The 16838-nt window shown below is 36.4% G+C and overlaps 1 protein-coding gene across 1 annotated transcript in view; it reads right to left on the bottom strand.

The window, feature by feature from the left end:
* Positions 1 to 13946, bottom strand: part of LOC129938522 (uncharacterized) — a 263598-nt gene extending 249652 nt beyond the window's left edge. The window contains exons 1-2 of the mRNA XM_056046146.1: positions 13511 to 13946; positions 11507 to 11639 (exon numbers count right to left, since the gene is read on the bottom strand). Of these exons, the coding sequence (XP_055902121.1) occupies positions 11507 to 11639; positions 13511 to 13946 (569 nt within the window). The remainder of the gene's footprint in view (positions 1 to 11506; positions 11640 to 13510) is intronic.
* Between the last annotated feature and the right edge of the window lie 2892 nt (positions 13947 to 16838).

Raw genomic sequence — 16838 nt, 5'->3', positions numbered from 1 at the left:
CTTTATTGTAACTATTTTTTTTTTTGTTAAATATCAGTCAATTAAATTTTTTATAGGCGTTACCATGTATTCTTGAAACAATTGTTTGTAAAATACAATTTGTAAAACTGCAATTTCATTGGTTTTTTTTTTAAAATTTTTCGCTTTAAAAAACAACAGTAGTTTGTATACCTAATGCTGGCAAGCTGGTAAGCCCAGACAAAAACAATGCTAAAGACTATATACCCACAAGTCTTTTATCGTTTATTCTTAAAATCTTTAAAAGAATTCTAGATATTAACATACATATGTCGCAATCTGAGGCAAGAAATCTTATCTCCTATACAACACACTTACTTAAAAAGCCAAAGTGTAGAGACGGTCTTTTAACTTGGTGATTTCTTTAGACAATACACTACATGATAATGTGTTTACAATGGCAACAATCGTAGATATTTAAAGAGCTTTAATATCGAACAAAAGAGTGCATACAAAAAAGCCCAATTCATTAAAGAATGGAAAATTTGTGTATGTAAACATAGCGATATCAACTTCTAGATAGTTGAAATAGACTAGATTAAAGTATCATCATTCAGAGGTACGCCTTAAGGAAGTGTACTTTCAAAACACCTCTGGATCCTCTTCACTTGGATCCAGGAAATTAATCAACTTTCAGTACTCGGTATGAATATCACAGATCACCTCTTACGGAATGATCAGAAATTCGAAATTGCAAAAAATGCTGCTAGGTGCTTAGGATTTTTGCGACGGTGCAAGACATTTTTCACTTGAACACTGCCGCAATGTTTCATGCCTTTCGTTGTTCTACTGATATTTTTATAAACAGTGTTCTATCGATTTAGCTAGTTGTATTCCTCCCCTAAAACAATTCAGCCGTAATACTCATACTTTTAGGAATGCACATCAATTTAACCTTGAGTTCAATTTCGGACGCATTGTCAAGTTTAGAGATTCTTTTTTTAACCGCACATCGAGAATGTGGAATGCTTTACCCAGCTCTGTTTTTACCTATCATTTTGATATTCAAAACTTTAAGACCAATGTGCATCGGTATCTCCTCTTTAACCCTTCAATATTTTCCTAAAGCTCGCACTGTGTTTAAACGTCAAACATTTTAAGGGTATTAAAAACCCATTGAGTACTCGATTACTATAAAAAACAAAAAAAAATGAATGAAAGCCTTACCAAACTTGAAAACAGTTTAGTTAAAGTGGAAGCTTACGAAGATGATGTAGCGCTACCGACAGGAGAATTCCTAACAATTGAACCAAGCCGCAACTCGTATTTGCACTTGGGAAAAAACTGCGGATTGACTACTAACCCCCTTAATACTCTTTAGAAATAGAATACAAAATTCCCTCATATAGAGCGAACCCCACTGAAATTATTAGATCAAGCTAAAAACCTAGAATTTGTATTTATAGATAAAAAGATCAATAGGTGCACTATACACTATAGAGATCCAACTAATAATAGGATCTTCTGCAGAAACTGGGGAACTTTGTCTTAAAACCATAACGAGGATGTATACTGCCATTGTCAGACTAGTAATCACTTATATTATTTAGAACGGTATGACGAATGCCAGAAACATAAAAACCTTGCAAGGATACAGAGAATGGCATATTATATAGGTATTATAACATTAAATACCTTGTTTGAAGAATTTAATTAAACCCCTTTATACTTATGGGAGATCTTATCGTCAGAACTGGGATCAAAATAACAATCGCTTCATGTATGAGAATCTCAAAAGATACTGTAAGTGACAGCAACAGCAATATGTTTTGTGAGCTCTTGGAAAATATTAGTGCATTTATTATACTTAACGGGAGAGGCTTTGGCGATGATGCTTGAGAGTTTACTTTTGTGTCAACAAGAGGATCATCAGTGATTGACTACTGCTGCCCTTCATACAGTACATTGGAAATGATTAAACGTTTCTCGATCTATAGTACAACCTTTTTGAAGATACGCAAAGTTCCCCGGTTCAATGTTGCTTCCAAGACTTAATTGGTTTACCAATAGACGTGCTGCATAGATAAACACAGTTGACGAAGTTGCTGTGCAAAAACTCTTCCAATGTCAAGTTTGAGCGAAAGAAATCCTGGTTTTATATGGATTGTCATAAAGCTGGAAAATCTTAACTTAAGCTACTTAACATTTATAAAAAAAATATAATTTCGTGCAAGCAGAAAAAAACTATTGTGATGCAAAAAAAAGTTTAAAGCCCCATGTAAAGAAAAACAACTTTCGAACTTCCATCGAATTTTCAGTCAACTTGCAAACGATGGGTGGAAACTGGCAGAGATACGAGGTAATCCTACGAATAGAGAAACCTAAATCACAACTTTCGAATTCATGCAAAATTTCGAAAACTCCCTTAATTCAGATCGATTAAGCAGCGGAGAATATTCCCGTGAAACAAATCTGGTTGAAATACCTGAACTTGATCACAAAATTGATTTGAATGAAGTTATGATTGCGATTGAATCTTCAAAAGAAAACAAAGCTCCGGTTAGAGATTGCCTCCCATATAAGTTTTCTAAAAATGTTAAAAAATTTTTAATTCACACTTTGCTGGAAAGAATCTATGAAACAAGAACAATGTCAATATCATTCAAAAAATCAATTATTTTTCCGCTCTTCAAAAAAGATGACGCTAGTCTGGTATCTAATTATCGTGGGCTTTCATTTTTCGATACCCTATACAAATTCACCTCAGTTCTCCTAAGCCACCTCATTACTTAGATCGAAAATATACTCAAAGATTAAAAAAGCTACATATCGAAAAGACTATAGTACCATTAATCATATTTTTAATCTTTCATGTCTTATTCAGCTGCAACTAACCCAGAAATAGAAACTTTATACTTGGTTTATAGACTTAGAAATTGCGTTTGACAAAACTAACAGAGAAGTTCTTTTTCACAAACTTATAACATTGGGCATCACGACGCAAATAGTTACAATTATCAAACTATTATACCAAGATACAGTTGTCGTCGTCTAGGATGGAAGCAGTACCTATAATTTCTTTGGAACGAGCGAAGGCGTTAAACACGGTTGCATTTTGAGCGCTCTGCTTTTTGCCTTGTTCTTAAATGATCTCCATTCTGGGCTTAAGTATTGGGGTACAAAGAGTACATTCAATGTGAAAAGCTTCAAAGGTTTTTCGTCAAAAGATGTTTCAACCTACCAAATAATACATCAAACTACGTTATATCGGTCTTCCAAAAGCATTTATTAATGCCATTGAAATACATTTGAAATATTTGTGAAAAGTTTTCAGTCTACCCAACTCTAGATTACCACGCGTACTTTTCGCAGCACTTCGCAATAATATTTCTTAGGCCCAGGAATGGTCACCCCTTTCCCGCTCGACTGGCATCATTATATCAACTATGAAGCAAGTGAATATTTAGAATGAAACAACAACAACTTGTGTGTGCTACCACCAAGTTCATAGGCTGGAGTTATAGCTATTTCACGGGGACCAACCCGATCATCAGACTCCTTTAGTGGTGCTTAATCGCTTTATGTTCAATTTAATTTTTGAAGAACTTTTGCCCGAGCTGGGCTTGAACAAGCAATCTAGCGTGTGAGGAGCTAGTGCACTACGCACTACGCCACCGCACCCACATGAAAGTTGTAAGCCAATTACAGGTTTTTTCGTTCTATCGAACTATCGCTTGTTCAAGCCCAGCTCGGGCAAAAGTTCTTCAAAAATTAAATTGAACATAAAGCGATTAAGCACCACTAAAGGAGTCTGATGATCGGGTTGGTCCCCGTGAAATAGCTATAACTCCAGCCTATGAACTTGGTGGTAGCACACACAAGTTGTTGTTGTTTCATTCTAAATATTCAATTGTAAATTCGGCAAGCAGCTGCCTTAAACTGTGCGTATAAAATTTCATACAAAAAACCTTCTCTGAAGCAAGTAATTTTGATTGGAAACATGCCCGCAACATGCTTTTGATTAAACTGAAAGAACAACAGTAGATAGATTCTACCGAACGTGCTTTATAATCGCTATTTCACGACGCATATAGCAATTTATCATACACAAAGGTATCCAACTATTTTAATGACTCAAATTAACGAAAAATGATAAGAATGATCTTAAGAACAAGGTGCGGATTACTTAACATGAATGCTAGTATGGCACTGTTGCCTTATGCTCAATGTGTAATCTTGATGCAGCTGAGAACACTTACCACTTCGTCAACGTCCGTCCTATTTTCAACTCATACCGGAGATTATTTCTAGAAGCAGACAAAATTGATCGGAACGAGTTTTTTCAAATATGGAATGTTATTTAAACTTATACAAATTCTTAAAATATGCTCTTAGTTACGCAACTTGACTTTGAATGAATATTATAATATTTAAGGTAAATTTAAGCTAAGCATAAATATAAATAGTAAAACTTTAACCTGACAGACAACTTAAACCAATTATTGTAATAACTCATTTTGAACACCAGCACAATCTTGTTTTTATAACCACTTTTTTTAAGAAAATACAATTCATTTTACTATTATTTCTATCTATAAAAGGAAACTGCTGCAAACAACACTTCTCGGCTGAGCTAGAAAACCAGTCACATCGGACAAGAGAAAATTCTACGGGAATACTTACGAAACAGTATAAGCACTTCAACCAAACCTTTAACACCATCTTTCCTGACAGGAAAGAACGAAAGGCAGTGTTATGGAGCAGAAAGTTTCTTCTTTGAGACACTCAATCTTGCCAAGTTTTCAGACTTCCCGATAATATTTATACATATATAAGCTGCAAAACAGGTATCAATAATGGCATTGAAATCACCAAATTCATTGATAGCCAAGTAATATTTAAATTGATTTCTGTCACAGCAATCAAATCGAAGCTTGTTAATTACTATTGCAACATACTTTTCTTAGTTAAGAGCATAACATAAGTCTCCGATATCAGTTCAAAGCGGTGGACTTGAAGAAAGCTGATGATCCGGTGAGGGTTGGTATCAAAATGAATCAATCAATAGACTCAACCAAAGACACCACATCCTTTGAATTAAACTTCATCATTAGTCCAAGAAAGCAATGAAAGATATGGAAATGCCTTGAAACTTTAGAAACACGGCTAAGAAAATATACCATCATTTTGACAATAACAAAAACAAGCTCGACAAAAAGACTTTATAACTGCTTGCAAGCATAATAATTGGCACAATGTGCTGGGGTAGCATTAAAGAAAAACGGACCTTGCAGGGGTTGTATTAATGAGGAAGAACAATAAGACAGAGTCCACTGGTTATGCCACTCACCTCCACTATGCCACATTAGAAAAAAATTCTTAGACAGACATTTCTTCAATAATCTTGAAGAACAACGAGCAGCCTATTAGGCTTCACCAAGCCTCTAAATGTCTAGAACAAGAAAACCTGGAATATTGTAAGTTTTAATCAAATTTAAAAACACAAAGTTTCTGAAAATTTAAGAATTGAATACTCTTTAGTATAATGTTCTTCATTTTTAAATACTCATATAACAAAATGTACATTTTGTATTTCTTGTTTCAAAATTCTTTCATTTCTTAATATGTTCAAAGCAAGTTAGTATGCTGGAAATTCCTTCGATATTCCTTTCTTACTTGCGATGTCCTTTTTGTTGTCTCCTTGCAAAAGATTTATTCCTATAAGGTTGTTATTGAAAGCGATTGCGGAATGCAAACGCTTTCCTTTATTGCACATTTTAAGAATTTCCACTACTACCACTGTCAACATATCAGCAAATAAATAACACCTTTGTGTTGGAAATTGTCGGAATTTTCCTTAAAAGTAGCACAAAAAGTATAAAACTAAGAATACAAAAATTCAAAAAAAGACACAACAAGAAAATAAAACTTAAAATAAAATTGAACTCAACGGTGTATCTTAATGTTTCCACCATCACGAAATGGCAGTTAAATATTTCTATAGTGGGGTTAAAAATCTAACCTCGACTCTATCGCCTAGGTATAGGAAATCGGTTATGGTGTAGGGTTTCTTTTACCCTTAGCTTGCGTGCTAAAAAGCAATATTACATAGTTCATGATTTTTCGAGGAGAAGTACATAACACTATTAATTTGTATTTCAATACTCCTTCGGCCTCCTTTGGCAAGACTAGTTTCCTTTTTTAACATATTTTTTTTATTTTTTGCCTTTTTGAACTCAAAACTGGAAAGGCGAAGAATTATGTTGAAATCTAAATATTTTCCGGTGATTGCTTCATTAAAAGCTCTTCAAAAGAAGAAATAAGAAGTTTTTGTTTTCACTTTACAAGTTTCATCAGAAATTACCTTAAAAATTTAACTTGCAAGGTGAGGCTATACCAGCTCTTTGGTGGTGGTGGGTGTTTGAAAAGGGCGAAAGGGTAAAAGGGTGTAGAGAGTAGTGTATTATTATTGTGAGGTTGTTCTAAAGAAGCAGACGCTTTGATGGCAATGAAGGCAAGTAAAAGAATTAAGTTTTTACTTTCGTAATTAAACGAAAACTTCAAGAACAACAATTATCAAACTTAGTTAAATTATGAAAAGCGTTATATTAACTTTATAGGTAGTAGGTAGGCACGTTATCTTCATGTAAGAGGTATAATTTTACTAACTGGCTTTCAAAACATTTTGAGTTTCACATATGATGAAATATACCATGTTGTGAAATAAGGTTTATGTTTAATGGTTTGATATCCATCGTGTTCAACAAGGATCTTAAAACAATTGTTTGGATCTCATCAATTCACTTATGCTGTTTTTGGGTATATAGTCAAACAAGCCACAACAGATACCAGGAAAAATGTTTCCAAGGCAACAAACAAAAAATAGATTTAAAATATATGATTTTCCAGTAAAAGATTTTATTTTAAATAGTCCACTAATTGAGCTTTTGTTGTTTTTAGAACTGTCATCTTCTAGTATTTGGACTTACTAAAACTACAGCAAAAATGAGGAAAGTTTTGCAGTCATAGTTCACAAAACTTGTGATGTGACGCACCTTATTGGAAAAGTTTAGCTGGTGTCAAATTATTGATGTGAAGAATCGAAACCGTCTGCTTCGTTCAAAGATAAGCGCAAATTGCTTCTGCAGTGTTGATATACCAGGTTGGTTGATTTTTGACAGAATTTCATTTAGAATGTGCAAAGAGATATCTATAAAATAATTTAATGCATTTTTAAAAATTATATATAATAAAGTAAAACCTTTTTCGCAGCCATCTCTTTTCAAGTTCAATGACGTTTTAAGTCATTATCCACGAGTTATAACCCAAATTTGTTCGGACTCCTTTTAAAGCGCTTTCAATCTTGATACTTATACCTATAATTAGGATACTTAAGCTGCAATACCTTAAAGTTTGATATTCCAATTTATGATAGATCTAACGCAATATTCCAAGACTTTGGATTATTTAACATCTTTTACTTATTAGACTGATATGAACTTTCATATCAATACAAACAAAATAGGAAAGTTCATAAATAATCTTGACGATACTTGAATACCTGATGATATTAAGACTGGTTAAATTTTTAGGGGCGCTCCTAAATGTAAACCAAACTTGAACGTCAAGCTCTTTTCTGCATTTTATTTAACATTTCTCAAATATAGACTATTTCAATTTGAACCATAGAAAGATATATTCATTATTCACATAGTTAGTTATGCGGGCTTATTATGACAATCAAAACCAAACCAACAATCAACTGATTTCTAAGGTCAATTTAATAGTCTAAATGTGCATACAATCAGAGAAATATTGCAAAAATTTTAGTAATCGGATTTGTGTCAGATGTGAAAACACCAGCTCGTGCTGCAGACAATATTGCTACTGTTGGCGATAGTGTGGTGTGGCTGAAGAAGCCGTCTACCTCAACTCACCGCAGTGCAACTCTAACGCTCGTCGTTGATACAGGGAGCAGTAAACTGTAGTGGAATTCTCTGCGCCAACCACAGAGGCACCAGCCTTTTATACATCGCATACAAGATCTTGTTCAGCGTGTTATGTGAAGCCATTTACTGACGAACTGATTGGCCCTTACCAATGTGGCTTTAGGCCTCGAAAATCTACCAAATTTTCACTCTACGGCAAATCCTGGAAAAGACCCAAGAACATTACATCAAAATACACCAGCTTTTCATCGATTTTAAAGCAGCTTATGACAGTGTAGACAGGAACGAACTATACTGTGCCATGTTGAATTTTGGTATCCCTACCAAACTGATACGACTTATCAGGATGACGCTGGAAAATGTTCGTTGCTGCGTCAAAATTGGAAGAGACTCAACCGAAACGTTCGAAACCACTAGAGGACTTCGACAAGGAGATGCGCAGTCAAGTATAGTTGCTTCAATATTGTTCTTGAAAGAGTGGTGCGCAACACCAACGCCAATACAACTGGCACCATCTTTCAAAAATCCACACAATATATGGGATATGCAAATGACATCGATATTATGGAAAAGACCAAACGAGCAGTGACGGGTGCCTTCTCTAATATTGAGTCTGAGGCGAAAAAATTTGTCTTGACATTAACGAAGACAAAACAAAGTATTTACTATTGTCAAATAGAGTCGATTCACACCGTAGACTTGGTCAAAACGTAAGAATTGACAGGTACAACTTCGAGGTGGTAAACGAATTTGTTTGCTGTTAAAATTAGAATTAGGCCCTATCGCAAAGTATCAAAGAGACACTGTACAAAACTTTAATCATCTCAGTCTTGCTGTATGTTGCAAAACCATGGGCCCTCTCCCAGCCGGATGAAGAATCTCTTGGTATCTTCGAGAGGAAGGTTCTGCGTACGATCTATGGTCCGGTTTGTGTTGACAGCTAAGGTAACATCTGGCGGAAAAGATTTAATCCGGAGTTATACCAGCTGTACAGCGACTTGCCACTGGTCAAAAAACTACGTATTCAACGCTTAAGATGCCTAGTGCATGTCGAGCGAATGAACATCGAAGCTCAACAGCTAAGGCTCTTCTGCATGACAAAATTAATTGCTGTGTATTCTTACGTGTGGGTGATGTCAATAGGCTGCCAAGATCATGTGATTTGATATTGGCTTCTTTCTTTGCGGCTTTTTGAAAAGGTGTACGTCGATAATCAAACAGTTCAAGAGTAAAGCGATCAGATAATTGGGCACATTACCGGCATAGAACCTTGATTGTGCCTCCGTGACATTGAAAATTTGGACTAAATACTAGAAAAGAACTTATTAAATACAGACCTTTTGCTAAATTGTCGGTAATTGTTAAACTGTTTAAGTCTACTATTTATGAATCACTATGAACTCGCCTCTCAATAAGTCCATTGTTGCGCGTGTTGTGCGACATGTGATACTGTCTTGTTGAAACCACTTATCATGTCATGCAAGTCAAGGTCTTGCATTTGGGGAAAAAAACAGTTGGGTATCATCACACGGTTGCGCTCACCATTCACAGTTACTTCACGATTCACATCGTCTTTGAAGAAGTACGGTCCAATGACCGTACCAGCCAATAAACCGCACCAAATTGTGACTTTTTCTGGATGCATTGGTAGCTCTGGCAATGCTTCTGGCTGATAATCACTCCAAAATCGTAACAGATGCCCAATTGCTGCGAACGCCGAGGAATCGATTATTGATGGTCATCATTAAAACTGGCCGATACAGCTGCGATATTTGCTCCAGTTTGCACTCTACGTAAGCGTGTTGGAGGTTTAATGCCCAACAATGTAAATTTGGTGCAAAATTTTGTCACAGCAGCCCGAAAAGCCGCTTCAATGGGTCGATAAACTGACCATCAAATGGAAGAAGCGCGCGATGAACTTTCTTAACAGGACACGCATTTCGATAATAAAATTCAATTATTTGCAAGCGTTGTTCGTTCGAGAGATTATTCATGCTAAGACTATAGACCAAACTGAAGATGTTTGACAGGGTAACAAAACACGAAAAACACGTCAGTTGTTCAAACCAGAATTAGCAAAAAGATAATAACTCAAAAATCACCCTTTATTTTCAAAAAAACAAGCCGCAAATTGGGTATACCCGTGGTGTAATGGTTGGTGCATAGGACTGTTTCGTTTTGGGATGCAGCTTAAGACTTAAGGTCCCCTCCGTCCCAAAGAACATTATTCGCATACAGAAATGGTTGAGAGTTATAAGTAACTAGGCTCTATTTCTAAACAGACTATTGGGCCACCTTAAAATTATATTGATATTGATTCATTTAAAAGTAAAAACAATTACACTGCATTTTGACTGTTTTACTTTTTAACTCTGTACTTTTCAACTTTTGAGTTCCACAAGGTAGTCATTTATTTTATTTATAAACAATTAACCATATAGTGTTCAAGCATTCTGTGTCATTTATGCTGATGTTACTATGTATTTTCAAAACTGTTTCATGTTCTCATGATTCCGAAGAATTGCATTGTGATCTTAACTCGTTTTTTTAATAATATGTTCTTAACTATCTGTTTTCTAAAGTCTTTAACATATAAAACCACTAACTAACTTTATAATTCAATCAAATATCTTAAATTAATTATACAAAATGAAAAATGTTCAGCCATAAAAGCTTTAATTTTGAAGGCAAAACGAAATGTTTAGGTTTTTCGCCTCCAATTTTAATATCATGCAAACAACCTCGCCCGCCGTGGCTTACAGTAGTTCTCTATTATTTTCCGAAATTATAAAAGAGCAACACACACACAAAAACGTCACTCCTAGTTGACAAATTGTTCGAGCTTACCACCAAAAGAGGCTTCCCTAACCAAAGCATTCATCATTAGCCTCTTGTTCTAGTTGACCACTGCACTAACTCCACTAACTCACAAGCTTTAACCACTCCTCTGGTCTACAATCTACGTAACGTAGACCTACATTCTACAATAACCTAGTGTGGCTTAAATGTCCTGGTCTTGATGATGATGATGAAGGTTTCCACATGTAGTACATACAAGTAACAGCAATGAAAAAAAAAATTACTATCTGTACCACATTTCATAGACCTGCCTAGGTACCTGCTACATAACATCTATGAAGCTAGGTATAATGTGCTGCCACCCACAAAGTAGATACGACACGACATTTATATGGACTGCATCACTTTAACTAACGTATGCTACATAGTATAGTTTGTTATAGACTTAGTCATGTATTCAACATTTATAAACCTACGTCAACATAAAATTAAAAAGAAAGCTTGAAAGGTTGGTTGGTAGATTGTACCTACAAAACGAGAGGATATAACAGCTTTATATTCAATATGAACTCGCCTATTCCTATATACCTGCCTTTATAATCTACCTGTGCCTATATTCGATTTAAAGTGGCGGGCGGCTTAAATGATGGAGAGTAAAACTGCATAGGATTCATATCCTTATGAATGTAGATTTTGTACTGTTATATTACAGCATATATATACATTACATATATGCATAAAGTTTGTTGTAACAAAATCACTGGAAAACCTCATGCTAAATTGAAAATTTTCTAATTTACCTGTAAAGTGGTTTGCCGGCGCTCTCTCTAAACCACAAAACCATATAAACTCTATCATCCTTTGCTTCTGGCTCGATGTCACATGGCAAGGATGCTGTCCGACCCAGAACGGCTTCAACAGCAACTGTGGATACTGAAAATAAAATTGCAAATAAAAAAAGAAGATATTATGGAAATGCTACACATACACATAGAAATATTGAAGTAATAGAAAAGTACGAATGTAAATTTTGTAAATATGGAAAAAGGTGGAGTAAAAAATTGTATTTGTTTATTGTTCTGCTCTTTATTGACATATAGAAAATTAAAACGATTTTTATACGTAGATAAAAAGAAAATTAAAACCTTGAACTGATTTTGTGATTGAAAGGGATAGAAGATGGTTTTTTTACTGTAGAAGTTAATAAAAGGTCGTGCTTAAAGTTTTTATGACATTTTTGACAACTTTATGTTTGAACCGAAACTGATGTTATCATAACTTAAAAGTCCATTCAAAGAGTGTTTTACAGTTTTTTTAAATCTTATTGAAAAACGACATTGAAAATTATTGTGGAAAAAGCGTTTCAAAACGAAATAAGTTTTTGAATCTGTCACCATTTGTTCTTATGTTCTTAAGTCGATATGGAAAACATTAGCAGAACTAATTAGAAGCTCATAAATAAAAATAAACAATTACTGTTTTTAATTAAATGGGCGTGGTATCCACCCACTTCATTTTAAAAGATTTGTTTAAAGTTAACACATTTGTAACATAGAATAATGAAATTTGGTAGGGTTGGAATGGAGCTGTTGTTAAGAGCATTAACAGAGGGCGTTTCATCCACCCACTTTTCATACATTCAAAGACAAATGGCGAATGACATAATAAAATATTGTTGACAGATTGGCTTCATTAGTATACACTTTAGTTTATAATTCACATTTTATTAATTTATAAAAAGACTTGTCAACTATATGATTAATTCCATTGTCGTGTGTGAGTCGGATTTCAGCCTTTTTTGAGTAATATTTTTTGTATTTTCTCTGGAAAAAATTTCACTGGTTTTAGTAAATGATTTGGACTTTAATGTGAGTTTATAACCCTTACCCTGACTGCTACCATGAAAAAAAACAGCGCTTATTTGGATCCGGCTTCGTCATTGGAGCCAGACTTAGGCAAGAAGTCTTGAGCTATAGGTGCATCAATGAACGCCTCATGACCATACGTATCAATAGTAAATTCGCAAATACGACAACACCAAAGACATGTTCTTCGAGCTCCTAGACAAAACATATGAGAACTGTCCTAGCTACGACATTAAAATAGTCCTGGGCGATTTAAATGCCAAGCTAGGAAGGGAAGACATCTTTGGTGGAATAATCGAGAAGAACAGCCTGCACGACAACACTTCTGACAACGGATTCAGGCTCATAGATTTTGCTGCGGGGCGAAAAGTCATGGTAGCCAGTAGGAAGCCGGGGCATAATGGGCCCTTTAAGGATTATTGTTAATAACAATTTCAAAAATGTGTTAGGAATATCTGAACAATTTTTATTTAAAAGAAGGTTTATTAAGGAATAAATATAAATTAGACAGTTTGTTAAAAATAAATGATTAAATATTTTTTTTGCAATTTAAAACATCATTCAATTTGCCCATTGTGCCCCGCTGCTGGGGCACAATGGGCATAGGCGGGGCATGATGGGCATGGAGCTAAATTGGATTGCAACGTGAGCATATGTGGTTGGATTCATCATCAACATCATCCTCTCCAGCACATGAACAACGAGCCCACTTGCCGCAAGCTCTACAGGAAACCCATCCTTCGATAGACTGGGAGTATAAATACCCACAATACAAGCACTCCTCGTCTTCTTTGCTGTCTGAAGTTTCTGCCTTTTTGTTTTTTTTAACCTTTGCGATGATTTTCTTTTTCTTCATTGTGGGAGGCTTGGACTTGGTGATTTCAGCTTCCAGCTGCTCTTTGTAAGGAGAGCTTGTAATAATTGCAGTTTTTAACCGACGCTTAGAAGCTCTCTTTTTTTGTGGTGCTTTGGGAACTGCTACAATCTGAGATGGTGAACAATTATGGAAAGAAGTTGAGGGCGTTGGCGCATCGTCAATTGCTAAAACATGGTTTGTAGATTGTATCAATGCATTTATTGGCATTTCGGATTTCTGGTAAGAAATTGGTGTCGTGGATTGATCATTCATTGTCGAAACAGGGGTTGTAGATAACGTAAGTGGATGGGACAGCATTGATGCGTCTACCGCTCTTGTAAATGAAGCTTCTGTTAACATAAGTGGATCAGTGGTTGATAAGCCTGTTTGTTGCACTTGAGAAGCTTGCAAATTTAGGTCAAAAGTAGGTTGCTCTTCATATAACATATCCGTGGTTTTGCAAGGCAAGAAGTCATGGTCTTCGAATATATTTGGGTTTACCGGCCATGTGCCTTTCATCTTTCATCGAGAAGCCAAATAAGCGGCCTTCCATGTCTTTAAGATATTCGGCCAGCTCTTTTTCTTGAGCTTCTGAAAAAACGGGATTAAAGTTTCCCACTTTTGCAATCACAAGTGGAAGGTCGGGGTTCTGATCAGCTTTTTTTACAAATCTTTGTAAGGTGCTTCGAGGAATTTCTTAATTTCGAACAGCAGCTTTACAGCTCATTTTTTTTGACCTTACATCTTGAACAGCTCGGAGCATCCTGTCTTTGCTCCATTCTTGTCGCTGGGTCTTCCTCACATAGTTCCGAACCATCTAAAATAAGAAAAATGCTGATAGGATCGTAGTTCAAAACAAAGGAGCAAAATGGCTTTTCATGCAAGTAAACGGGGCATAATGGGCACCCATGCCCATTATGCCTCGCCCATTCTGCCCCAAAACACTTTTTATAGACACATTGCAAAAATAAGTTACAAACGTAGCATAAATGGAAAAACAAACTGATATAATATAAACTATATTCACTTACCTTGATAAAAAATAAATGGAATCAAAAATTCACTTGCCCAGTTTTCAGAAAAATACACTTTTAAATGCCTCTAAATAACATAAACACTATGTAAAATCTTATTTTGCTCAAAACACAACGCAACTGCGATCTCAAATCAAAAAACGGTTTTCCCCCAATAGCGAGCGATATGTCTGAGCAGGTAGATTGCGTTTCAAAGCTGCCACTTTATTCGATATGGAAATACAAACAGAACCCATTATGCCCCGGGTGCCCGTTATGCCCCGCCTTCCCCTACGCCTTTTCTACACCTCAACATCAACAAAGGAACTTGGACTTCTCCAGATCAATCTACCGTCAACCAAATTGACCATATTTCGATTGACGCCAGACACGCTTCCAGCATTATGGATGTACGAACTTTCCGAGGAGCTAACATCGCCTCGGACCACTACCTTGTTGTAGCCAAGGTAGCATTTCGGATTTCCAGACCCAAGGCAAAACAGGAAGGTAAATCGCCAGAGATCACTAGATCCTTTTCCGATCGAATTACCAGTAACCTCTCTCGAAGTTCTCTGCCGCCAACACAATGTATCGAAAACCAGTGGCAACATTGCCAAGATGCAATCAGAGAAACCGCCTCTGATGTGCTGGGTTTCAAACAGCCACCACCCCTGGTTTGATGAGGAATGTCGGCAGGCAAATGCAGCCAAACAACAGGCACGCAAAGCAGCGCTGCAAAAAAAGACCAGAGCTGCTCATGAGCTCTATGATCAGAAGAGGCGAGAGGAACACTGACTTCTCGGAAGGAAAAAGAGAAGGCATGGGAAGCATGCGGTCGAAGATGTTGAGAGGTTTAAAAGCAGGAATGAAGTTCGAAAAATATATGAACAGGTGAAACGAAATTCGGAGCATGCACCAACTTATCTGTAAGATATGGTCGGAAGAAAGCATGTCCGATGAATGGAACCTCAGTATTGTTTGCCCGATCCTGAAAAAAGGAGACCCTCTAAACTGCACCAACTATAGAGAAATAAGTCTACTTAACATCACCTATAAAATCTTCTCTGCCGTAATATGTGAACGTCTAAAGCCCATCGTCAACAACCTAATAGGTCCTTATCAGTGTGGTTTTAGACTAGGAAAGTCCACAGTTGATCAAATATTCACATTACGGCAGATCCTGGAAAAAACTCAAGAACATCAAATCGACACCCACCATCTTTTCATCGATTTCAAGGCCGCATATGACAGCATCTGCAGGATAGAGCCATGTCTAGTTTTGGCATCCCTGCCAAACTCGTCCGTTTGTGCAGGATGACTATGGAGAATTCACGCTGCTCCATAAACGTTGGAAACAACTTAACAGAACCTTTCGATGTCAAAAAAAGGTTTTAGACAAGGTGATGCGCTGTCATGCGATTATTTTAACTTCGTGCTTGAAAGAATAGTGCAGAAGCTCACACGTCAGCACTAGAGGCAGTATCTTTCAAAAGTCTGCCCAATTACTACCATATGCTGATGACATTGATAAAATCGGAAGAACTCAGCGTGATGTCAATGGGGCTTTTGTGAGTATTGAGTCAGAGTCGGGAAAAATGGGTTTAACGGTTAATGAGGGCAAAACAAAGGACATGCTGTCGTCAAGACAAGGACATACAACACCGACGTCTTGTTCAAAACGTCACCATCGACAGACGTAACTTTGAGGGTAGTCAAGGACTTCGTCTACCTAGGCTCCGCTGTAAACGCAGAAAACAACACCAGCGCTTAGATCAGATGCAGAATAACTCTTGCTAACCGCTGTTTCTTTGTACTAAGAAAGCAATTGAGTGGTAAAGTCATCGCGCGAGGGACCAAAGTGTTGCTTTATAAGACAATTATCATCCCATTCCTGCTATACGGTGCAGAAGCATGGACTATGACAAAAGCGGATGAAAGCAACTTGGGTCGTTCTAGAGAGAAAAGTTTTTCGAGTGATCTACGGTCCCGTATGCATCGAAAGGGAGTGGAGGAGAAGATGGAACGACGAGCTGTAGGGGCTGTACTGTGACGTTGACTTAGCCAGAAGGGTAAAAGTCCAACGACGAAGGATTTCTGGGGTCACTTAGAGCGCATGGAAACCATGCTCCGGCCCGGAAAGTTCTTCGAATCCGCACCCACAGGACAGCGCTGTAGAGGAAGACCGCGGATCAGGTGGCTAGATTCAAATTGAAATCTTTAGGAAAAGTAAATTTAAATTAACAAAACCTGGTTGTGATTTGTTTATTTTTTGTAGAAATTTAATTTTAAAAATATTTTTAAGAATTTGTCAGTTCAGTTTCCATATTTTGGAAGAATTGGTTAAGTTAACTTTTGTATGGTTTTTGAATGAGTCATTATTTACATTAACTGCAATTAT

This window comes from Eupeodes corollae, chromosome 1, assembly GCF_945859685.1.
Source record: "Eupeodes corollae chromosome 1, idEupCoro1.1, whole genome shotgun sequence".
Taxonomy (NCBI): domain Eukaryota; kingdom Metazoa; phylum Arthropoda; class Insecta; order Diptera; family Syrphidae; genus Eupeodes; species Eupeodes corollae.
This window is presented reverse-complemented; position numbering and strand designations above follow the sequence as displayed.